General features: G+C 53.7%; 1 protein-coding gene across 2 annotated transcripts in view; it reads right to left on the bottom strand.

Moving 5' to 3' along the window:
* Positions 1–448: 448 nt before the first annotated feature.
* The window catches only part of Tfeb (transcription factor EB), a 48,783-nt gene continuing 23,549 nt past the window's right edge, over positions 449–25,682 (bottom strand). For both annotated transcript variants that reach the window (XM_020157282.2, XM_074082214.1), the window contains exons 2-9: positions 6,667–6,901; positions 6,327–6,581; positions 5,745–5,825; positions 3,990–4,110; positions 3,816–3,872; positions 3,230–3,305; positions 2,554–2,701; positions 449–1,581 (exon numbers count right to left, since the gene is read on the bottom strand). In XM_020157282.2, coding sequence (XP_020012871.2) covers positions 1,102–1,581; positions 2,554–2,701; positions 3,230–3,305; positions 3,816–3,872; positions 3,990–4,110; positions 5,745–5,825; positions 6,327–6,581; positions 6,667–6,879 — 1,431 coding nt within the window. In that variant the 5' untranslated portion in view covers positions 6,880–6,901 and the 3' untranslated portion in view covers positions 449–1,101. The remainder of the gene's footprint in view (positions 1,582–2,553; positions 2,702–3,229; positions 3,306–3,815; positions 3,873–3,989; positions 4,111–5,744; positions 5,826–6,326; positions 6,582–6,666; positions 6,902–25,682) is intronic.

Below are 25,682 nucleotides of genomic sequence, written 5' to 3'. Positions count from 1 at the left end.
AGAGTGGGTCTCCCACCACACAGGGAGGAGAAGTCAGAGGGGGTCTCACTAGAACCAAGAGTGGGGGGCAGCCTAGCCAAGGTGTCCAAGGGAAGCTACTAAGAAGGGCTAACCTGGCTTGTGTGCAAAGCCTTCCTGCACCATATGTCATCACTCCTCTGTCTCAGGCCCCAGCTGGAGATGTGGACCAGCGTGACTACAGTGCCACCTTGTGGTCCCAAGGAGGCATGCTGTCTCCATCAGCATCCCCCAAATAAGGCTGCTTCTTGGGCTTCTCTCGGGACGGGGCTGAGGAGTTGGGAGGATCCAGGTAACACGTGTTTCCTCCTCTCTGTACCCACCTCCCAGCCCCCTTCAGGGAGCATGTGAAGTCTGAATCCAGGAAGGGGCTCACGGGTTCGTTCTCCTGTTCCAGCCCTAGGCTCACTCCAGAGAAAGGACAAGCAGGTACAAAGCAGTGTTTACTAAAGGCACATAGTGGGAGGTCCAGAGGGGAGCTGCCCTTCCAGCAGTGACCCCGCGCTCAACCCCAACCCAGACCTCTCTTCTGGCCACCCCAACCTCACATCACTTGGGGGAGAGCTGTTAGCACCAAAGGGAGGTGGGTGCCCCACCTGTGAAAGGAGTTATCAGGCTAGGGGACAGGCTTGTTGCCAAGCCCAAGAAAGGCAAGCCTGGGCACCTCTGGACCAGAACCTCCATGAAGGCGCTTCCTAAACCCCTCTCCCACATTGTCCTTCATGGGGGGGGCTCAGGCTCAGAAGGTGGGCTCTCCCCCACCCACCAGGACCTCTTCTCAGCCCTAGTCGGCCCCAGCCCCTCAGTTCCCAGTCATGATTCACCTCTGGGAGCCAGGCTGAGAGCCTGTTCCCATCCAGCCCCATCCACAGGGCTGCCCTGGGGCGGGGGGCACTGAACTGAGTGGGGGCTCCTGAGTCCACAGGCTTCCAGGCAGGCACTAAGTCCAAACAGGGGGCCAACAGGGGAGGAAGGGCAGGTGGCTACTTCACACACAAATGCAGCCTGAAGAGTGGGAGGGAGGTGCCCAGCCCTCCCAGCCCCCAGGCCTGCCCCTGTTCCCTAGCACAGGGGCAGCCGGGGTCACAGCACATCGCCTTCCTCCATGCTGAAGCTGCTCCGGCGGCTGCTGGCCTTGGAGGCCTCAGGGGACATGGTAGAGAAGAGGGGGTCAGAAGCCAGCGGTAGCAGGGAGTCATCCAGGAGCATGAGGTCCAGATCTTTCTTGGACAGGTTGGGGAATGGAGAGCTATGCTCTGGCCCCAGGGGGTCAGGGTAGCCTGTGGGCCCCTCATCGCCCCCGGCCCCAAAACTCAGGCTGTGGCTGAAGTCCAGGTGATGGAATGGGGACTGTGGCTGGGCAGGTGGGGGCAGTGGGGCCTGGGGAGGCAAAGCTGGCACTGGCTCAGGGTCAGCGACCTCAGCGCCCAGCATCAGTGCCTCCCCTGGGCCCTCTTCGCTGGGCAGCTCCTGCTTCACCACCTGCTGGGCCAGCTCCGCCATGTTCATCCCCGATGGCGAGGTGGTGGGGAGACCGTGTACTCTCGCCTGCATCTCCAGCTCCTGCGGGGGCAGAGGGAGCGCTGGGGCACACACGCATGGCACTAGCCACCAGGCCACCCCACCCTGCTGCAGCAAGTGCCCCTCCCCTGTGGAATCCAAGACCACAGGACGTCTCAGCCGGAGGAAAGCAGAGGCTAGCCGGAGTCTAGACCAGTGTTTCTTCAAACTACAAGTCGCAACTCATCAGCGGGCTGTGAAACCTCCGATTAAGTCTTGACTCGTTTTCTCTCAGCGTTTCAAATTGAAACAGACTGGTCTAGACTAGACAGGAATAGAGATGACCAGAATGCAGTGTGTCTATTAAGGATGAGTTTTCTTCCATGAAACTTCAATTTCCCACTTTGAGCAAGTCTGTGTGTGCTGGATTTTAATGTAAATCCCATTACCTGCCACAAGAAATGGAAGTTTAAAAACTGCAGTCCAATCACCCTTTGTGTAGAGGACCAGCCTCAGGTCTACAGGGGACAAGCAGCCTCAACACAGAGCCAGAACTAGAACTCAAGACTCCAGCGGTGGAGATCACTCTCCAAGCCTTGGCTCTTTAGCATGTCCCCCGTGGTGATTCCTAGTTCTACACAAAATGCACCAAACTCTCTCACTTCCAGGTACACATGGGAGGTTTGCATCTTCCTGTCCCCTTGAAGTTAGGTGTACAGTGTGCTTGGCCCTGGATAAGTTAGCAGAAGTGACACATGGCACCTGAAGAGACGTATGTGGCTTTCAGAGCTAGCTCTAAATGTGCCTGACCACCAGCTTAGATCCTAGAATGAGAGTCTTGCAGAACAGAATCTGCAGCTGGTATTTGTTGCTTAAAGGAACTGGGGAGTGTTTGTTACTGAAGCGTAAAGCCCTGACTGATACATCTTTCTTCCTCATAGGCATCACCCCTGTGTCTCCAACTTCAGGACTGGAAGCCCTGCCCCTAGGCTTAGACGTCAGAACTACCCAAGAATTTCAGGTTCAGGGCCAGACCTGGATGCGGAGCCAGAGCTGCTTGTTGGTCATCTCCAGGCGCCGGGAGTGGCTCTCGAGCTCTCTGGACTTCTGCAGGTCCTTCTGCATCCTCCGGATGTAGTCAACGGAGGCCTTCAGGATGGTACCCTTGTTCCAACGCACATCCCTGCGGCCGCAGCAGGCAGTCAGAGGTGTGAGCCCAGAGGTGTAGCCATGCCCTTGCCACTGTGTGTTTCAAGAGCCTGGGCTGCCTGCCCTAGCCTGTCTGTCCCACCACCCCTGGACCTGGCCATTGGCTACATGCAGAGGAGGTTGGCCTCAATTGCACAGAAGGGCCCTCCCAGGTGACTACTGTTGCTACCACGCATCTCCCCGATCCTTCCAACCAAGCAATCTGGAGCAGCCTCCTTGCTAAGACCTTCTGGTCCCAACCTAAGCCAATCCTCAACTCTCACCCCTCTCCCTCCACATCTCCTTCCCACTATGCAGTGCCTCCCAGTGTGCCTCCTCCAAGAGGCTTCCCTTGACTGCATGCAGCCTTGCTCCTCGAACAGGTCCTGAGCTCTCTGCACTTGGCAGAGGGAGGGGAACTTTTTTCTCCTCCCATCACTACCGATCCAGGGGGCTGGGGACAGATAATACCTGCCAGCCAACACCCACCCAGACTCCTCCCCCACCCCCGAAACCTGCTCACAGGTCATTGGCCTTGGGGATCAGCATTCCCAACTCCTTGATGCGGTCGTTGATGTTGAACCTCCGTCTCCTCTCAACTACGGTAACGGATTCCAGAGGGTGCCGTTAGAGGGACAGGGACCCACCTGGGAGAAGCCCCAGCCCTGAGTGGGTGCCCAGGGGCAGCCTGCAGCTTAGATCTAAGCCCTTCTGAGAAAGAGGGGGACTGACAGACTGGGATTTTGTATGAGGAGGGAAATCTGGATGCGGGACTTACGAGTACGAGGGAGCGAGGGAGCGCCAGCCTGGCCTGAGGCCCCAGGGCCTAGGTGCCTGGGGCAAACTCCTCCCACGCCCTCAAGAACACAATCTCATCTACTGAGATTGCATGAATGTCCCTCCCAGGGGCCCCTCCCACCCCCTTCTAAAAGAACCAGTGGAAAAAGGGCAGGCACGACCCCACCCGCCATGGAGTTACACCAAGGCAAGATTGAAGGCATCTGTGAGAGAGCTGGCCAGGGTCAAGGATGCTTCTTAGGGTGGGTGCAGAGGTGGGGTGGGGGTGTCGGGGAGCTGGGTGAGAGAGGGAGGGGCCAGGCAGGACTCACTTAAATTGTGATTGTCTTTCTTCTGCCGCTCCTTGGCCAGGGCCCGGCTCTCAGCATCTGGGGGACAAGGGACAAGGAAAGAAATGCTAGGAGGGAGGAAAGGAGAAAAGGAAAGAGGAGGACAGGCCCCAGGGGCGTGAGAGGTAGGGAGGGAGAAAGAGAGGGTGGCAGTACCTGTGAGCTCTCTCTTCTGGGTGAGGTCAGCTGGGCAGGAGCTGCTGGTGACACCCACCAGGGAGGCTGTGACCTGGGGGTCACTGCTGTACACATTCAGGTGGCTGCTGGACAGGGGTAGCTGTGGGGGGAGTGGTGGATGGGGACTTGGTGAGCATTCCCTTCCCTGTGGAGAGCCCCCTCGAGGGCCCATGGTCCCCATCAGTAGCAATTCAGCCTCCAAGTCGGCAGAGTTGGAGCTGAGCAGAAGCAGCCCTGCCCCCAGGAGTTGGGCCCTCCAACCAGTGACAGAGCAGTGATGGGATTAGGCACGCTGTGGAAGCCCCAGGGAGGGGCCTAATCAATTCGGGAGTTTCTGGAAGGTTTCCTGGAGGGCATGGAACTCAAAGGAGCTGGAGCTGAGAGGCCAAGCCAGGAAGGCACTATCACAGGGGTGAAAAGATCTCAGACCAAGTCACAGGCCTAGTCAACCACAGTGTACTTTGGAACTGCTAAAGGGACCAGACAATGGTTCAACCTCCATCCCTCCTCCCTCAGCTCCTACCAGGCTAGCTGCAGATTTGGACTCAACCAGTCCTGGCCAGCCCCTGCTAAGTCACTAAGCAATGTCACTGGGGCAGTGGAGACTGATGTTGACTCTGTAACTCCCATGGCAGGAATTGGGAACTTTCCATCTATGGCATGGCGGAGGCCAGGATCAAGGCAGTACCTAGCTCTGGCCCAAGGACAAGAAGAAAGCAGCTGAGGCTCAGGACATCCGGTGGGCTCCTGCAGCTACCTTTCTTTTCTTTTCTCTTTCCTTTTTTTTCTTTTCTTTTCTTTTCTTTTCTTTTTTCTTTTCTTTTCTTTTCTTTTCTTTTCTTTTCTTTTCTTTTCTTTTCTTTTCTTTTCTTCTCTCTCTCTCTCTCTCTCTCTCTCTCTCTCTCTCTCTCTCTCTCTCTCTTTCTCTCTGTCTCATCTCTCTCTTTTGTTGTTCAGGGCCTACACCTTGAGCCACTCCTCCAGCCCTTTTTTTTTTTTGTGAAGGATTTTTTCGAGATAGGGTCTTGAGAACTATTTGTCCAGTCTGGCTTCAAACTGTGATCTTCCTGATCTCTGCTTCCTGAGTAGCTAGGATTACAGGCGTGAGCTACTGGCGCCCTGCTCCTGCCCTCACTTTCTTGACTCTTCTCATCTTCTCACTGTCCTGTGGGTAGATGGCATCACCTCCATTTTGTAGCTAAGCAAACTGGGGCTCAATGATTGAGGCACAGGTCATAACGGAAGCCAGGTATCCTGATTCCAAGCTTAGCTCCTTCCCACCTGTCACTTCACCCCAGCCTGGGAGACCCAGAGAGTGATCCGCTTCCAGGACACTGTCAGGGGAAGGGGCCTATAGTTGGCAGACAAGATCATCCCACGGAGTGAGGGACACAGTCCCTTTGCAATGTGGGCCCTGGACTTGGTAGAGGAGGGAACACAGATCCCCAGAGGAGCTCATGAACTCCAGGACTTTCTGTGGACACACTGCCAACCTGGTGGAAAGTTCTCCCCAACTCCCCTCTGCCCCCATCCCCCCAGAAAGCCTCTGGGGACTGTGAGCCTCTCCCCGTCTGGTCTGAAGCTCCATCGTGCACACAGGCTGGGGTACATCTTTCTTCATTCACATTTTTGCTTGGCCCTGGCCCTTGTCACAGTATTAAAGGGAGGTGACACTCCTCCCTACATAATACAGCCACGGTGGGTCCTCTGTGCCACCCCCCAGCCCGGGGGTACCGTGTTGGGCATCTGCATTTCAGGATTCATGTAGCCCAGAACGTTGTCCAGACGCATGATGTTGTCAATGACATCGTCGAACTGGAAAAGAGAAAAGCTCACATGGGGAGGGCAGCTGCTGACCCGAGGGACTAGGGAGCCACCTCACCCAACCTGCTCATCAAGAAGAGGAGGAACTTGGGCCCGCAAAGGGACAAACTGTCCAGGTCCTACAGCACAGCCTAAGGCCAAGCCAGGTTCTTCCCTAGGAGTGTCCCTGCCAGAGAGGTCCTTGACACACCTACCCATGACCTGCAAGGGGCTGGGCCGTCCTGTGTGAACCCGCCCTCTCCCCAGCATAGCTTTCGCAGTAAGGATGGTGTCCCCCTCAGACTGGGGCTCCCTGAGGCCATGTCCCCCTCAGACTGGGGCTCCCTCAGGACAGGCCGTGTCCCCCTCAGACTGGGGTCCCTGGGACAGGCTGTGTCTTCCCCAGACTGGGGCTCCCTGAGGACACAGCTCTCTCCTGCCATCACACCAGGCTTCTCCAGAGTGCAGCACCTAGCACAGCGGTCCTAGCAGCAGCCCGCACCCCTCGCTCACCTCCTTCTCAGGGTTGGAGCTGATGTGCAGCATGGCCATGGGACTGTTTGGAGCACTGTTGCCAGCAGAGGTGGACAGCACATGTCCAGCCCGCACCCCAGGGGAGGCAGCAGGCGGGGGCTTCGGGGAGCCCTGCGCGGGGCTGATGTGGGCAGCGAACTTGTTCCCGTAGGTGTCAGACAGGTACTCCCGCACCTTCTGGTGCTGGGACTGCTGCAGATGGTAGGAGGTGGGGTTCTCCAGGTACGACTGCACCTGGGAGGGAGAAGGTGACAGCTGGACAGCTGGAGGTGGGGCTGGGACCCACGGCAGGGGTCGGGGAGGCAGGAGCAGGCCCTACCTTCAGCACCTCCCCAGGCACAGGTGGTGGCGACTGGAAGTGGACGGGGGTGTTGATGGCCGGGGTGGGTGGCCCCCCCAGCTGCTGCTGCTGCTGCTGCTGCTGCTGCTGCATGTAATGCATGACGGCCTGCTGCTGCATGCGCTCCCGCTGCTCCTCCTGCTGCGTCTGCTCCCGCATGAGCTGCATGCGCAGCCCGATGCGTGACGCCATGGCAGCCGCGGGCACAGGCTCCCTGTGGACGAGCGTACACAGGTCCATGAGGCACTTGTCCTCCTCACAGCCCAAGGTCTTAGGGAGAGCCTGGCACAAGTTGCAGTCCTCCCAATGTACAGGAGAAGAAACTGAGTCCACAGAAGAGAAAGGATTTGCCCAAGGCCACTGAGCAAGCTGGTGATCAAGCTGAGCCATGAGTCCAAATTCCTGGTTCCTAGACTAGAATAGAAGATTCAGTCTTCCTTCATCCCTTGCTGTTGCCCCCTCACGCTTGGAGTCAAGCTGCCTGTCACATCTGCATCCTGACCCTGTACGATCTGGCCTCAACTACATCCTTCTCTGTTGCCACTTCTGCTGTCCCTTCCCGAACCACGCCTTCTCCAAGGACCTGGGAGCCTTCGGATGCTCAGAGTCTCCCCACCTTGCTCTACTCACAGCTCTGTGGTGCATGGATCCTGCTAACCCCGAGCTCAGTTCTTGTCCTGCCCTGCCCTCTGCTCAGAACTCTAGAGCTCCCACATCACTCAAGAAAAATCTGATGTCCTAACACAGCCAGAAGACCCTCTATGGCCTGCCAGCACCTCCTGTTCCCTCAGACATCACCGTCCTCTTCTCCCTCTTGTGCCATCTATTCTAGCCACACCTCCAGTCTTTGCAATCCCTCAAACACCCCAGGCATGCTTTCACCTCAGGGCCTTTGCACTTGCTGTTCCCTCCCCCTGGAATGCTCCTACCTTCATGGCTTACCCCTTCACCTCCAAGACTCAAATGTCACCTGCAGTGACATTCTATGGCCACTCTACTAAAATTGCAAACTCTACCTCCCCACCCCCTCATTCCCTAGGACCCCTTCCCCCTTATTTTTTTCTCCATTATCACTTATCGCCATCTTAAATACTGTGCATTTTTGCTTAGTGATTTTATTCGTTGTCTGTCCCTTACTTACTAGGAATGCAAAATCCCCTAAGGGCAGGCATCTCATCTGTTTGTTTACTGCTGTACCTTCGGCCTCTAGCCACTGGGATATGGCAGATGCTAAGTCAATGTGTGAAGAGAATGAATATTATTTCTGAACCAGGGACTGGGGACACACTGTAGTCCCTGAGTTCCCAGGGTCTACAATCCAGAAAACAAGAAAGGCAGGCTCACAGACCTTTATGGAAAGTAGCCCTATGTGGAAAGGGCCACTTCAGGGCACCTGGTGCTGCCAGGACCTGGAGGGGGCTCCCACCACCCAGAACATCAGCCCTGACATCTGTGGGACAGGTGTGGCTGAGGCCCCAAGCATAGTCTGGAAGGTAGGTGGACAAGACAGAATGAGTTCTGTGGCAGGGTTCACTCTGTCCCCAGCTCACCCAGTGACTCTGGGCAAGTCCCTTCCCCTTACTGAGCCTCCTTCTCCTTATGCTGGACCCAGTGGCTTCTCAGGTTCCTCCCAGCTGGGATGGGCTGAGGCTTTGGGAGAGGTGCAGGGCCCTGGGGGCACCCCCCAGTTCCATGAGGGTACTGGTACAGACCAGGATTTTGCAAGAGGCATAGGACAGCATGGTTAAGCAAGAGCCTTGGACAGGGCAGACGTGGGCTTAGATCCCTGTGTGGCCACTGCGTTGCTCTATGAGCTTCGGCAAGTCACTTAATCTCTCTGAGCCTCAGTTTCCTCACCTGTAAAGCTTCTACCTCAGAAGATTGGTGAGTGCATTAAATGAAAGTCATGAGTCCTGCACAGTGCATAGCACCTGGTGGGCTGAGTAGGTGAGACACAGATAAGGTCTAGCATGGTGGATGAGCTGACCTGTGTAGACAGAGCAAGAACTCTGTCCCACAGCTCTGAGCCCCAGACCTCTAGGAGTGACAAAGAAAGTGGTGATGCAGACATTGGACCAAGTCAGCCTCAGCAGAAAGTGTGGGCAAATGTTCAGTGAAAATCACTGGACCACAGAAAAGAAACACCAGGGACTAGCATTTGTGTGAACCTTTACTGTGGACCCCTAAATCTGCCCTATGAAGTGGCCTAGGGTATTATCATCTTTCCACAGAGAAGGAGAAATAGAGGCACAGGGATGGCAAGGCAGGGTCTCCAAGGGGTGGGAGGAGCCTGGCCCTGGCTTCATGACTGCTTGATCCAGGAATGGAGCCCAAGCCACATGACCCTCAACTGAGGCTCCTTCTACTACCTGGGGTGGCTTCCCAAGGAAATCTCTGTCCACCCTTGAGGCCTGAATACAAAGGGGTCCTCATCTCCCCTTCCTTCTCAGCCTCCTAGGCAATCAGTGAAGGCGGTCAACAGGGCAGCCCCACACCCAGGTGCAGAAGATACCCCTTGTCTCCCTGTCCTGCACCAGCCGCCAGCTGCAGCCGCACAGTCCCCCCCTCACCCCACCCCACCCCCCCCACCCCCGCCACCAAGGCCCTGACCTCCTACAGAGGACCAGCCCTGTCTCCACACCCACACAAGCTACCACACACACTGGCCTACAGACCCTGAGTCTGACCAGCTGCAGCCCACACACCCTCCCAGACAGCCCGGCAACACTCCCCCTAAGGACAGCGGGCCTGGCCGTGCCAGCCAACTCAGGAGGACTGGGGAGAAGGAGGCCCTTGTTCCCTGACAAAGGGCTGGGTGTCCAGCAGGGCCTGGGGGGCCAGCTGGCCCAGGAACTGTGCTGGGTTCTGCTCAACCTCTCCTTGGCTGTGTCGGCCTCAGCTGCTTCATCTGTACAATGGACGCAGGAGTCCTACCCTCGGCCCAGAGCCTCCTGGGGAGGACAGGGGAGAACTGTGAGAAGCAAGGGGTTGCACATACGCCAGGATGTGCAGGCTGTGCAGGAAGCAGACAGAGTGCTACCTTCCTACTCCCACTGCCCAGCAATCAGGGCTGCCGCTCCTCCTACAGCCAAGCTCCAGCCTTCTTCCCACCCATGCCCAGTTCCAGCCCTGACTGCTGGAAACCTGCTCTGGATGGGTGGGTATGAAGTGAAGGCAGGGTCCCCAGGGGATCCCAGGGCAGATGAGGTGGGCCAGGAGAGACCAGGGACATAATTCCCCTCCCAGCCCACCTGCTTACTCTCCAAGTTGAGGGGCCACTTGTGCTTGCAGCTTCCCCCGCATTGTCTAGACAGGAAGAATGGAGAAAAGGAACATGGGAGGTCTGGGTGCCTGACCACTCCCCTCCATCTGACCCTCTAAGCCTAGAGATGGCCGCTGTGTGCACATTCAGAAACACACAGCCCTGAGGTTAAAAAGTTTCTCCCACCCCCACACTGGGTACCACCTCCTCCTGAGGGGAGGGGTCTGTGGCCCTAAAGTTCTTACCCCTCCCATGGCATGACTGTCCCATCTGCACTCCAGCACCCACCAGCTACTTCCTGCGGCTGCATGCCCAGACCCTCTCAGCTGACTCTGCCTTAGCCCAAAGCTGAGTCGCGGCTTACTCATGGCAAATGAGATTCCAGGCCCACAGACTCTGCCCAAGGTGGCTGGGTGACGTTGGAAAGCCACTTAGCCTCTCTGTGCTCCACGTTCCTCATCTCTGTAAAATAAAGCCTTGTGGGGCCGCTGGGCGCAGAGACACGTGGAAGTAACCCTGCAGGCCCTCAGGCATTCAGCCCACTCACTAACCCACTGGTCAAGGCTTCATCCAGCCTGTGGGTGGGCTTCCCCCATCAGTCATCTCACCTTAATATTAGCAAGCTGACCAGACCTTTCCTAAGGAAAGTAGACAGGGATGGAACCAGGAGAAACCACCAGACTACACGAGTAAAAAACCAAGAGAAAAGAAGTCCCCAGAACAGGGAAGTCTCTGGTATGGGAAAAAAAGATAGAGCCTTGAGTGGAAAGAGCAAAGTGCAGATTAAAAGGTACAGCCTGAGCCCATTCCAGCAGAAGATGGGTCTATGTGTAGAAAGGATTAGAAGTATCACACTGGGAGCTGCGTGCTTACTGAATGTTCCCCACAGGTCACAGCTGGTCACGTGCTTTTCAAGTGCCATCTATTTTCACAACAACCCTTTAAGGAGAGCACTATCATGGTCTCCATTTTTCAGGAAGGAAACCGAGGCACAGAGAGGTGAAGTGAGTTGCCCAAAGTTACATGGCTGACACACTGAAGGGTAGGGACCTGGCTCATGGTCCTGTTCTTTAATTACTATTTGGGGCTCCCCCAGCACCCTAAACTGTTCAGAGTGGTCACCTCTGGGGAGGGGAGGGGAAAGAAGGGGTAGTGAGTGGGGCTGAGTTTGGATAGTTTCTTTCCACTTATGAAGCACCTGCCTAGTCCAATGTGAACAGGTGTGGCTATTTTTTTTTTTTTTTTTTTGCAGTACTGGGCCTTAACCTCAGGCCCTACACCTTGAGCCACTCCACCAGCCCTTTTTTGTGTATGATGAGTTTTTTTCTAATAGGGTACGTGAACTATTTGCCGGGCTGGCTTTGAATCTCAATCCTTCCAATCTCTGTCTCCTGAGTAGATAGGATTGCAGGCATGGCACCCAGCCACTTGTCTTTGAATCCAGGACCAGCTTCTGGGGCTTGCAGGGGCCCAACCGTTTCTAATCCATGTTTAAGACGCATCTCCGAGGGGAAGGGGTCTCCCCAGCTCACCCGGCCTAGCCCAAGCCCTATCCCACTCAGTACCATAGCTCTTAGGTCAGCCCAGGAGAGGATACTGAGCAGCCACCAGAGGCAGGGAGCCAGGGTTCAAGGCCCGACACGACCCTTTGGAGAGACTCCATCTTCATGCAGTACAGTGTCTTCAAACTGCTTTTAACTGAGATAGGTCCCCTTTGTCACTTACGGGGCCTGAACTGTTCCAGGGATTCTTTTTTTTTTTTGAGACAGAATCTTGCTATGTAACCCAGGCTGGTCTTGAATTCACCATCCTCCTGCCTCAGCCTCCCGAGTGCCGGGATTACAGGCAGCCACCACCATGCCCAGCTTCCTGGATTTTTCTGCCTTGCAAGTGATCCAGTTTAAAAACTGGAGCAGGAAACTGAGAACACATATACACCATTGCCTGGGGGACTCCACCCCAGAGTCCGTGTGGGTTGACAGAAGAGTATCCATGTGTTCACAAAAGGATGTCAACTAGAATATTCACAAGAAAAATGGATGAAGGAGTGACAGTCTTTCCCAGAACGCCACTGAGCAATGAGAGCAGCCAGCTATGGTTACAGACACCACTCATGGCTCTCACAGATAGCATGTTGTAACAGAAGCCAGACAGAAAACATGCCTAGAACACTATGTATATAAAGTTCAAAAACAGGCCAAAGAAATATACTGTGTTAGAAGTCAGGACCCTGGTTAGCCTTGAGGGGGAGTGCCTGGGAGGGAGGACTTGGACGGCTTGGCAGGTGGGGGACCAGGAATGTTCTGTAATTTGTTGCAGGTGTTGGTGAGACAAGAATGTGTTGTTTGTAATCATTTTTCCAGCTGCTCCCTTAACAACTGTTTTACTTTTACTGCTTGAGCCACTCCACCAGCCATAACAATTACTTTTTTTTTTTTTTTTGGTGATACTGGGGTTTGAACTCAGGCCCTCACAGTTGCTAGGCAGGCACTCTACCACTTGAGCCACACCCAGGTGTACTTTAAAAAGTTACATAAGAATGAAGATAGACCTTAAACAGTTTAAAAGAGAAGGTAAACAAATTACCTTTACCAATTGTGTCCCCCCTCCACCCATTGTGTCTGTGACTTTACAATACCTTTGCTACTAGGGACTTTTAACACGACTGCCAGTTCATACCTTGATACAACCTCTTTGAAAAAGAAATTTGGTAGGCCGAGCATGGTGGCTTACACCTGTAATCCCAGCAATTTGAGAGGTAGAGAGCGAAAGGATCATGGTCCAAGACTAGCCAAGGCAAAAAGTTAGTGAGACCCCCCCATCTCAACCAACAAGCCAGGAGTGGTGATGAGCACCTGTCATCCCAGCTACGTGTGAGGCATAAGGAGGAGAATCACAGTCCAGGAGAGCCCTGGGCAAAACCACAAAACCCTATTTGAAAAATAACCAAAGCAGAAAGGGCTGGAGGCATGGCTCAAGTGGTACAACACTTACATAGAAAATGTGAGGCCCTAAGTTCAAACCCTAGTACCATCCCACTAAATAAAAAAATAATAAACAATTTGACAATATGTGTTCAAGCCTTAAAAAATGTTCACTAGTCTAAGGAAGTCATCCTAAATGCAGAACACACCTGTACGCACAAAGACATACTACACATTAGAGAAAAATCAAAAGCAGTATCCACGTTCAGCAGTAGGTCAGTTAAATAAATTACAGTGTGTCCCTCCTGATGGAGTGTCATGTTCACCACAAACAGCATGGGGATATGCCAAGTGACAAAAAGTAAGATGCAAGTTTATATATATCTAATTACCACCACGTAAAAAATATGTGTAGGAGAAAAAAAATTATTGCTGACTTCTTTGGATGATTCAGTGATGAGTGCTGTGGTGTGTGTGTGTGTGTGTGTGTTAATCATTTGGAGGTGGTTTGTTTTTTACAGTACTGGGGCTTGAACTCAGGGCCTTCACCTTGAGCCACTCCATCACCAGACCTTTTTTGTGTGTGTGATGGGTTTTTTCAAGGTAGGATCTTATGAACTATTTGCCTGGACTGGCTTCGAACTGCAATCCTCCTGATCTTTGCCTCCTGAGTAGGATTATAGGCATGAGCCACGAGTGCCCAGCTGGAATCTTCTTTTTCTATCACGAAAATGTATATTGCTCTTACATTTTTTTTGTGTGTCAGCCAATGCTTCTTTGGTACCTAGTAGGTGATGGGTGTGGTGCAAAACTTTATTCCTTCAAGACACAAGTACCACTGCTGTCCGTTCTTCACAGATGAGGAAACACAGAAAGGCTCACTAGAAGTCACACAGCTAACAACTGGAAGGCTGGATCCTGGCAGTCTGACCTTAACCCTGGGGCTGAGAGTGCAGCCTTGGGCCTGCGCTTGGACCAAGGGTTGCTACATTTGAGTTTAGGGATTCCCTTGAAAAAGTCCCCAGCCATCAAAGGGTTTTAGCAGCTGAGTTCTTTCATCCAGCCCAGGGCCCAGAGGGTGCTCAGGATGGTGGAACAGTCCAGAATCCCTAAACGCAGAAGAAAAACTTCCCTTCCTTAAAGAGCAGAGATAATTTCCTGTATTCCCAGAAAAGCATGTCTGGCGGCTGGAACAACAAAGTGTGCAAGCCCAGCTCGAAGACGCCTGTTTAAGCCATTTGTTACGTTCTGTGCCTCTGTGGTCGGAAGACCTTTTCTTCTAATAGAGTTTGTTACAAAACTGTCCCTTGTGCGAGAGCTACCCAGTCAGTCCTGGGGAAATAAACTGGTGCTGGAGGAAGGCCTTCTGAGTGGGTGCTGAGGCAGGAGGCAGACCCGTGACCAATTAGAGCTTTTGGCCTTGGGAAGGGAAGGGAGGGAGAAATTCCAGGCTTGGGGTTTCTTCCATCTTCTCTGAGCCCCTCTGACAGCAGAGATGGCTGAGGGAGGCTGGATGAACTAAGAGACAATAAGAATGTCCACACAGCCCCCAGGCCTTAGGACAAGGCCACTCCAAATTACCTAGTCCTGCCTTTGAGATGCTGTGGGAACCTGGCCTCAGTCTCTCCATCAGTCATCAGTGGGGCTTGCCAGCCAGGACCATCTCTTCCACAGAGCTGTTGCACCCTATGTGGAGATGCTGGGTGTGGAAGTGCTCTGCAAGGGTGAAAGCGTGGGCACAGTCACTGTCCACTGTCACTCTATTGAGGCCCATAGGAGATGGCCCTGCATGAGCCCCCTCTTCCTGCTCCTCTTAAGTTTCTTCTGGGAAAAGAGTCCCATCCGGTCACCCATCCACTCACACCACCCATGGGGCTGCAGGCAGGCACAGAGCAGCCTGTGAAAGGCCTCAAGCCAGCTTTTCCCCTTACTGACACCTCTGTTTCTTTTCACAAAGCCTTGGGTTTTAAAGATTTTCCTTCCATGGCTCGTACATCATGTGATTGACTGCAGAGGATCTGGGAGAGGCAGTGAGGGACATCATGCCTAGCTCTGGGTTCTTAGGATGCTGAGTAGTGGGGCACTTAGCACGGTGCCCCACAAACCGGGACACTTCGCAATGCTGGTTACTGTTATATCATGTGGCCTAGTGGCTCCCTAGAGGTTATGAAGGCAGCATCAGAGCTACTACTTCTGATGCTAAAAGCAGCAAGTCGAAGTCACCTGGTAAGTGTGCACTGCTCGGTTGGAAGGTCCTTGGTCCCGGAAGCAGAAATGACATCAGTAGCATATGTTTTAAACATTTTAATTCATCCTTTTTGTTCAGGCCCAATTAATCCCAGCAAAACGACAGACTGGAAGGGTATAGTGGGCGAATTTTTACAGATGTGCGCCCCACCCCGTGCAGTCACCACCCACATCTCCACGGAGGACCCCCAGGATCAGCACTAGGGACCCACGCTGAACCTGGGCTTCTACATTGTAACCGTGGGAACACTTAGTGTGCTCATCCAGCCCCTGCTTGTGCTGATTGAGGGCCCAGAAACAAATAGTGCCTGACACAAGGAAGCCAAGGCTCCAAGAGGGGAATGTGCATGCATGCAGGAAAGTGACATCAAGCCCAGGACACCCTCGGTACCCACACAGAGTGCTGCCTCTCTGGAGCCACACAGAGCATCCACTTCACTTCAGAAGGCTGCAGGGCCTGGGTGGGTGGAGGGCAGTGTGAGGCTTGTTTTTAAATCTCTGAGCACCTGCGGGAGGGTAGGAGGGAAAGGCAAGGCAAGAGGCGCATGGTGTGTGGGGGGGTGCTGTGGAAGAGCTCCTGGCCAGCTTAGTGGCCTCCAGTTCCCACAGCTCAGGCCCATCAACCCCCAGGCCCAGCTCATGTCTCACGGGAAAGGGTGGGAGCCAGGGGAAAGGGTGGGAGCCAGCACCACCCGCCTGACCAGCCTGTCTCTCGGCCCCAGGCAAGCTGGGACAACCATGCAGCACAGGGAGCAGCTTCAAAGGCAATTCCAGCCTAGGGAGGCGCCCGTTCTGTCCTGTGGGGACCAGCCGGATCCTTGCATTAGGCACTCCCCAGGAGAACTATCGCTGGGAAGGACAGGAGGGAGGCGGGGTGGGGAGGGGAAGAACACGTAGCTGAGACCAGCACATGGAAGGGCAGAGACCAGGAAGGTCCTAGGAGTGCTCCACCTTTGCCTGGATCCAGCCCAGCCCCCATGCAGACCCTCTGTCTCTCTGCCTGCCTGCCTGTCTCCATCTCTTTCACACACACACACACTGAGTCACCCACCCACCCCCTAGCAGTCAACTACCTTTCTCCTGGGCTGGGTTGGAGCCAGGAGACCGAACTCTCTCCTTCCCCTGATCCTTGCACTCCTCCTGGGCTCTCTATCCACTCAAACCTGGATAGTGTCCAACTAGGTCTTGCCTGAGTGTCTACCTACTTTGTTCTCTAATTGTTTCCTGGACACCTATCAGGCTCCCCAGCCACAGGGAAGCTTCCAGTAAAACCACCTCCACCCCAACCCACCCATCAGACTCCCCAGGACAGATGCGGAGACTTTGGCTGTGCTTGTCCAATGATCTAACACGCAAACACTTCCAGAGACCCTACTAAGTGCCAGGCACTGCACTAAACACATGACCCACGTTACACCCATGCATCTGCCACAAATGCCTTGAGACAAATAGTAACACTGGCAGAGGAGGAACCTGAGACCACAAAGCTAAATGATCTGCCCAAAGTCATGCCTCGAGAACACGGTGAAGTGGAGATTTGCGCCCAGGTCTCTCCCAAGTGTATAGCCACATCTCGCTCCAGAACAGAGTCCTGCCCACTCCCCCCATGCCATGCCACCCTCAGTGAACACTACAGAGAGTCCCAGAGAGACCTGAGCACCCCTCAACCCTCCCAGATATCTCTGGACATAGGTCAACTCCACCTGCAGACACTTTTTTGCTAAACGGCCAAGAGGTTCCACCCCAGGAGCCTGGGGACTATGTATATGGACCTCACGCGGGCCCCGAGGGGCCTGGGAGAATATGTCAAGCTGTCAGACAGAAATGCGAGTACGTGGGTCAGAGACCTGGCACTGGATCGATTGCAGGGTGAAGAGCGGAAGAGTGTGGAGGGGAGGGGAGGGATGGGGCTCACAGGTGGCTCCTTGGGCAGGAAAGATTCCTGAGGGCAGGGGAGGGGGTCAGAGACTGGGAATGCAAGTGCCCCATGACTCATGTGAGTCACACCAAAGCACCCACCCCTGGCCCCTGTAATGAAAAAGAGGTGTTAAGTGTTCATGAATGACAGGTCAGGCCACACGGTAACTAACCACCCCCACCCCTGCCCCAGGAAGATGAGGCCCAAGACTCTGCTTCCTGGGTCTTTTCATGCGGCTATGAATTTGGAGCTGGGCAGCTTGAACCCTCTGGAGTGAGTCACCTCTGCAAGGACTCCCCTCACTCCACAGGCCCACAGCCAGAGTAGGGTTGGAGAACTGTACTAGGTGAGCAATACCACCCAGCTGTGTGACCTCAGGCAGTACCGCCTTCTCTGGGCCTTGGGCGCCTTGTTGATAATGGGCTGGAGAGGGCCTCCCGCAGGCTCCCTCCAGCCCTGTCCAGTATGCTGAGCTTCTGTGCAAGGCCAGGTCCCCAAGAGGTCAGTTCACAGGACTGGGAGGGGAAGAGTCAGGACTGCCTTCCGCTGTCACTTCCCAACACTCTGGAACCCCTTCTCTAGAACTATAGGACCCTCAGGGAGCAAGCATGTCTCCCATCCTCTGAGGGGAGGAGTCTGGCCCTAGCCTCTTAATGCCAACTGTTTAGGGCTGGGAAGGCTCCTTGTGTGAATGTGGGACAGGCTCACAAAGGAACACACAGCTGGGCACACAAAGTGGCATCTGGTTGGATCTGGAGTTCTGGCTCCAAACCCAGCCACAGGCCCAGGCCTCCCTGTATCTGTCCTTGTGAGCTGGCTACTAATGGCCCTCAGGGTCACCATACCTAAACCACCCTGTCCTGCCCTCTCTGCCCTAAGGGCTGGGTTCATAGAGCACCCACAACCCACAGGACACTCCCAACCTCAGCAGTGCCTGGATCCTATCCCTGCTCCCAGGGGCTTTCCTCTCCTTCATGGCCAGCAGCCTCTATCCCCAGCCCAGCCTCTCCAGGCTACCAGTGACTTGTTTGATGCAAAGAATTACTGCCTGGTTTTGGTTTTTGTTGTTGTTTGTTTTGTTTTTGGTAAGACTGGGGTTTGAGCTCAGGGTTTTGCACTTGCAAAGCAGTCAGTCTACTGATACTGAGATGTGAGCCACATCTCAAGGCCATTTTGCTGTGGTTATTTTGGAGGTGGGGGGGGGTTTCCTGGACTATTTGCCCTGGCTGGTTTTGAACCATGATCCTCCAGGTCTCAGCCTCCCCAAGTACCTAGGATTGCAGGCGTGAGCCACCTGGTGTCCGGCTCTGGCTTTGTTTTAACAAGTCTAATCTGCCTTTGCCTTTGAGTACTTCAGAAGTAGCCCTTAATAACTGCAGATCCAGGTTCTGCTAAACAAATTAGACATTGGGGCAGGGGGAGGTGAACAGAAGGGAGAACACCTATGAGCACAGACAACTGAATGTAGTTCCAGAGGGTGGCTGATTGGCTTCAGGGTCCAAACCAAAGGCATTAATCATTCCACATACCGAGAGCTAACTATGTACCAGGAGTTGTTCTGACTTGATGTATATTACTGATGTAATCCACCAACAACCCCACCTATCTGTAAGAGAGGTACTAATAGACCCCCCATTTTACAGAGGGGCAACTGAGGCCCAGAGAGGCTGAAAACTTGCCCAAGGTCAGCACCTGGTCTTGGTGTCTGCACAGTCAACTACTATCTGTATAATCACACAGGCCCCATTGTTGTCTGGCACTCCTGCAGGGAGTCTGTCTGGAAAATGCCTGAGGAGGCAGGTGTGGGGATCTTAAGCTCAGTAGTGGAGGGGCCCTTGGCTAGGCAGGCAGGGGCAGGAGACCAGCCCCCCTCAACTCTTGCCTCCAGAACTGTTGTCCATTCAGCCCCTCCATCCCCTCAAAGGCCCTGTCCCACCCAAGGAACACATAACCCCTTCCCCACCTCCCCCCGCACTGCAGGCCTGACAGCTGCATGTGACTCTGCCTCCAGCTGCATTGTAGGCTGCGAGATGGCTCCTGGTTCAGGGAAGCACTCACGTGTTCAGGACCAAATGTCAAATCTGGTTTTGCATCTTACCAGCTATGTGACAGTGGGCAGGTGCTTAACTCCTCAGAGCCTCGGTTTCCCCATCTGTATAACAGATGGGAGTAATGCCATCTTCCTCTGCACAGGTAAGGAGGCAAAAGGAGCTGAATGAAGGGGGTGATGTGCCTGGCCCATGCGAGAGTGGTCTGCAAGTGCTAGCTCTCTGCCGGGGTACCCTTGTCCATCTGATTGGAATTTAGATGACAGGGAGCCTTTCAAGTCTATCGCTGGTTAGAGACACAGACTCTCAGACCCCAGTCCAGCCCAGCCCCACAGAGTCAGAAGCTGCACTGGACTAACTCACCCTGGGAGAGATCTGTGAGCATGGGAAAGAAACTTTACTTGTTGCCTCCTGGGAACTTGGGCACCTGGTTCCAAGCTTAAAAACTGGTGATAGGAGGGAGGAAAGAGCAGGGAGAACACAGGTCTAGGAGGAGAGAGATACTTTAAAGGGCAGGCAGGGCCCTTCTAAGCTTGAGCAAACAGCCCTGACTTTCAGGTCCAGGAGTCAAGGTAGAGACCAGAGCACAGGACTGCAGACTGCTTTGCTCAGTCAGAGGCTAAGGAAGGCCACAGTTCATGTCTATTGGGAAATGGTCTGGAAGCTGAGAATTTAACCATGGAAAATCGGCCCAGACAGACCGTGTGTGACACTCACTCACACACGCACCGTCTCTTACACACACAGCACAGCACACACAGACTCACTCTGTGTCCCATGCATGCTATCCCAGGACTTGCCTCCTGATGAACAGCTCCATCAGAGGGCTGGCACCCATGAGGACAGAGTGTGCCTGGGCACACAGAGGCTGTGGGCACTGAGTCCCCACAGCAGGACTCGGATCCCACGCTTTCCTCCACACTGCCTTGTCCCCACCTGCCTACCCTCCAGCCCCATTTGAGCAATGGGAAACCCAAGTCCCATTCGCCTAGGGTTGGCAAGGACCCATATTTTAATTGTTCGACTATGTGACGGCCTCTCTTCCCCAGAACACAGCAGACACCATACCAGGATGTTAGAGAGTGAACAGCAGAGTGGTGCTCTGACCCCAGGGTCCTCTGAGAGATAGCCACACACAGTGGAGGCTGTGACAGTCTACAGGACGAGGGCAAAGCCCACCCTGTTCCCAACTACACAGATTCAGGAGAGGCAGGGACCCCTTATCCATCCTGTCCATGGATAAGTGACAGCTCTTACCTCCAACGCCCCCATCTCCATCTCAGAAAGCATGTCCCACTGACCTCTTTTGACACTGCAGGCTGGACTCCTGGGCCCCCAGCTCACATGGGCCCCCTAGAAATCCAATAGTATGGGCAGAACCCCAGGCAGGCCTAGTATGCTCAAGAAAGAGCATTGACTGGGGTGGGGGTGGGGGTCAGCAGAGTGTGTGATTACACAGGTTCTAGAAAGGCCCTCAGTCCCAAAATATCTCCCTCTGGGTCCAGAAATTCCTCCCAGCCCTCTGAGATTCATTGCTGGGAGAGGCTCCCACCTGAAGCTCTCATCAACTCACTCCCTGGGAGAGACAGCTGACAGCTGGCCTGAGAGTGGCGAAAGATGGGCAGAGGAGATGGGTGCCAGGACCAGAAGAGCTGTGCTGGGAGACAGCCATCATTACCCTGCTGCCAACTCCCATCAGGAGGGGGCGCTATGCCCCCCCCGCAACATCCACCCAGGACTGCCCCTCAGAAGCCAGCACCTCTCAGCCAGGCAGGAGATCCAGCAAGGGGAGTTTTTAGCTCCTCACTCCACATATATGCCAGGGGAAATCAAGTCCCATCCCAACTGTTCCCTTGAGAAAACCAAAGTGCTGGAGACGAGGAGGGGGTGGGAGCTCTGAGAAAGGGGAGGTGGAGGGACAGGAGGGGGAATTAACCAGGTTCCAAAATAGCACAGTTGGTTCTGCCTCACTTCACCCAGCGCAGTCTCTGGCAGCTTCTGCTTTCGATCTGACTCACGCCTGGTGGAGGCAGGACAGGGCGGCCAGCGCGGGCTGAGGCCACCGGACAACCACAGGCAGTGGCCCAGAACTCCCAGCTGAGGGGCTGTTTTCCCCTCACTCCATGCCCCTACACCATAGAGCCTCCCCTCCTCCCCCCTGCCCAAGAGCCAGCTTCTGTGAACACAAGGAATAGCGCGGGGGCTGCCTTGCCGGTGCTGTCCCAAGCTAGCCCACTCTGGGCTCCCCAGAGATGTCAGCTGCCAGACCCAGCACTCAAGTCTTGCTCCTGTCCTGCCTAGGAATGCTACATTGGCCTCTCTACCCCATTAGCCAGGGAAAGCAGAGGACACTTGTCCTAAAAGCCACCGTCTCCCCCTGCTGAGGAGAAATGACCTCTTAGAACAACGTTCCAATATTCCATCCTGTCTAGCCACCTGCAGCCTTTTCCCCCCGCCACGCATAGGTAGGAGAGGGACACAAAGATCTTTGTTTTTTCAAAATTCACAGACACTTTCGCCCCTATCTTTTTGTTCTTACCCACCACAAGAAGCCCTTTGCCCTTACCAGGACAGAAAGGAATTTAGTGCCCTGGACTGAGTGTTGGGATGGGGGTAGAGCATCAACCCTGCTCTCCCCCTGTAATTATCTTCATCTCCATGCCCTTCTGCCTCCCCAGCTCCAAGGCGCCCAGCTGCTCCACTTTCCCCAACAGTGGTGAAACTCCAGTAGCAGCTGCCTTATCCCTCCTCACTGGATGGAAGATGCTTAAGCGCAAACCTGAGACAGGAACAGAAAACCCCACCCACCATAAGCCCCACCTCACAACCCTGGGCACACCGCCTCCATCCCAGGCCTGGAAAAAATGCAGCCACCTTTCTATGCAAGTGACATGGGGAGACGTGCTGGCAGTGGGTGTGCGCTCTGCCCACCACATGGGAGCAGATGCTCTTAGTAAGCAGGGAACAATGTCACAGGTGCTAACGATGGCCAGTACCCTGGCATACACACTCTGACCAAACACAGATTGGAAGTGAAAACATCAAGAGAATGGCCGTAGCGGCAGCTGGAGAAAGGAGGCAAAGCCTCCTTTCCTCATCGGGTGTGCCTGTCCAGTGGGAACACATGGCCAGGTCCCATCCTGCCCAGCCCTGGCTCATCTCTTGCCCAACCACATGCCAGGGGCTTCCCTACACACTACTTCCCACTTCTAACTCTTGCCCTTCCCTCAACTCTATCAAGTGCAGGGTGGGCACAGGTGGAGTCAGAGGGACGAGGCCCCTCTCCAAGAAGCAGGCACTGCCAGAGGTTTCGCCCGGGACAAACAGGGGTGTTCTTGCAAAACTGACCCTCTAATTCCCTGTGAATTGCGTTCCAATGACATACCAGGAAGCTCAACTCCCAAATGACTAATGGGAAGCCACGTGGGGGGCCAGGGGAAGAGGGAGGAGAGAAAGGGAAAGGAAAGGAAGTCAGAAGGATGGCTGCAGTCAGTGTCAGGATGACAGATAGGGAGGGGCCAATGGCTGCAGGCTGTGTGCCACCCAGCATGCCCTTACCTCCTTCTAGGAGAGGATGTGGCACAGAGGGCTCAACTGAGGACTGAACAGGGCTAGCCAGTGTCTGGCAGGTGGTAAGCAGGACAATCATGCACCAAAGGGACCCTTTTTTTGATCCAAGGCACCTACTAGATTCTCCTTAAGTATCTTTTGAACACAATGACTGGCCCAGTGGGAAAGGGGACCTCTTAGACATAGATAGAAGGGGCTGTGTGTGGAAAGAGGGCTGAGAAGAGCACCAGGCCTGGGCTTGGTGAGACAGTAGTCAGGACCACAGCCCCATCCTCTGGGTCACTTGAGCCTGTCCATCTGGGCACCTACATTGTGCCAACACCTACATCTGTGCCAGAGCCAATGGAGCCGGCACCCTGCCCCACACTCTAGCCGAAGACCGCATTCCCTCTGCTGGGTAACTCTACAAAATGTTCTATGAGGCCTAGTGAGATGAAGCTAAGGGCACCCCCTCCAAAGTCCCCTGCTCCTTAACATGCATTTTAATAGCTTTCTTCCCTTTCCTGTCTCACAAATCCCACTCTATCTGGTGCTCCCTGGGGGAGCCTCCCTTGCATCAGCCAACATGCCTGAGGAGGCAGATGTGACCTGAAATTGAGCAGCTAACTCTAAAGCCTAGAGAGAAGGGCCGGTGTAACGGAGTTGGACCACCCTGGGGGGAAGCTGAGAGGCAGGCATGTAACAACCAGTCACTGCAGAAGACTGGTCAAGCTGGATGCACTGGCCACATGTGGACCTAGAACTTTCCTACCTGTGGGGAGGTAAACTTGCCCTCAGAAGCAGAGATGGGAAGGTGGAGAGAAGAAACGAGCATTTGTCAGGGTTGAGAGTAGAAACATCCAGGCTAGGAGTGGGGACAGCCACATTAGGTTACTGCTGGCAAATGGCAATAGGACAAGAAGGTCAGCATTGCCTTCCACCTCCAGACAGATACTAGAGTAGAACAGAACTCCAGCATTCTGTTCGTTAGATAACACAGCTGTCGCGTTTTACACTCAGGAGGAGGCACTGAGGTCACAATTTGATTCAACACTGAGAGCATTGTGTTTTGAAGCAGGTAGAGCTGAATCTTGAACCTGTCACTTACTAGCTATGTGACTTTCATCAATTTTTTTTCATCATCAATTTTCTTAATTTATGGAGTCTCAAGTATCCTAGTGTAAAATGAGTATTTCTGTAAAGACTAAGTATAAAGGATCTAATCTAGTGCCTGACACAAAACCAGTGTTCAATAAATATTTGAGAAATGAATGTAGTGGATGGATAAATGGATCTAATCAGTGGATGAGTGTACACTCTACATAACGGATGCATGCACAGATGGATGGATGGATGGATGGAATAATGGATGGTTAAAAGTAGAAAGAAGAGACACAGTAGTGGTTCACATCTCATTCAATATCCCTTTCCACTAAATTTACAAACCAGAAAATGAGATCCCTAATTTATTTATATGGAAATCTATATGTTCATTCATCAGGAAGACAAGTGCAAAGTAAGATGCTTCTGGGTTTTTTTCTTTTTTTGGTAGTACCAGATTTGAACTCAGGGCCTACACATTGCACCACTCCACCAGCCCCCTTTTTTTTGGTGAAGGGTTTTTTCGAGATAGGGTCTCAAGAACTATTTGCCTGGGTTGGCTTCAAACAGCAATCCTCCTGATCTCTGCCTCCTGAGTAGCTGGGATTACAGGCATCAGCCACCAGTGCCCGACCTAGTAAGATGCTTCCAATAAGCCTGAGCCACCTGGGGGGAGGGTCACTCCTTGAAGGATGAACAAGACAATGTTAGAAGAGGGGTGATCTACCAGGCCCTATTACCATCACACTAGTTCCCACTGTGTGATCACATGTCAGTACCTCCTCCCCTAAAGCCCAGCTCCACCGAACTCCTGTCCCAGGGAAGGTGGATCAGGATCCAGGGAGAAGAAAGAAGAAGCCAATGAAACAGGGCAGGGAGAAAGGCCCAGGCAACTGAGAAGGAGCCAAGGATGGAGTGTGGGTATTTGGGGATGGGGTGAATGGGAGTATTTTTGTGTGGGGGTAAGCCTCAAGTAGAAGAGGTAGAGGAGCAAAGGGAAAGATTTATTGTCTTTGGAGAAGTGAAGAAAGAAAATAGTCCTGAGGGATCAAGGGAACTGAAATAAAATAATTTTATTTTACTTACAAAAAGGTCATTCTCCTGCTCCATAACAACCATGGCTCCCCACTGTTTTCTTGATAAAAGGCCAAACTCCTGAAATGGGCCTTCAAAGTGTCCAAAATTTTTTCCCCCTCCCAATCAGAACCTGAGTGCAGCTGAGTGGGCCTCCTCACTCTTACTCCAACACAATAATCTGGGCCTTCAGATACTCCCCAGTTCCTCTCCCTAGATTGTCCAGCCTCCTTATCCTCTAGAATCCCTACTCCAGGTTCTCCTTCTCCTGTAGGCAGCCCACCCTGATTTGACCCTCCTCTGATCATCACTTTAGAGCAATAACTTAAAATCTTCTCCAAGCCAGGATCTGCGCCTGACACAGGAACACAGGGATAGGGATAGGACAGCCTCTACCAGGCCTGGCTTGGTGGAGACTGCTTGCTTGTCTAGCATGCGTGAGGCCCCAGGTTCAATCCCTGAGCTCTGCCCTAGTTTGGAAAAGCATCACTAACTGATATTACACATAGTACTTTTACTACAACACTCCCGCTGTCACTCCTACCACAAATGGCATTTTGCCATTTGTCAAGAATGGATTCTAAGGGCTTCAGCATGTATTCATTCATGGGTCTTTCCTGATACTACTGGGAAATAGGGCATTAGATTAGTCATTTTGCAAATGAGAAACTGAGGCACTGAGAGGTTCTTGTCTGGTCTTGTAGCTAATGTGTGAGTTTCCCATTCCCCACTTCCCACAGGCTTATAGGTAGTGGGTGCTCAGATGTGAACCCTCTGGGCTCTGCCATGTGCACACATCTGGGTTTAGCATGCCCACACCTGTGGCCTCAGGCAAAGATGTGTTGACTGATGGGAGGGAAAGGTATAAATGG

The sequence above is a fragment of the Castor canadensis genome, chromosome 8, assembly GCF_047511655.1.
Source record: "Castor canadensis chromosome 8, mCasCan1.hap1v2, whole genome shotgun sequence".
Lineage (NCBI taxonomy): Eukaryota > Metazoa > Chordata > Mammalia > Rodentia > Castoridae > Castor > Castor canadensis.
Note: the sequence above shows the minus strand (reverse complement) of the source record. Positions and strands in the feature narration are given on the sequence as shown.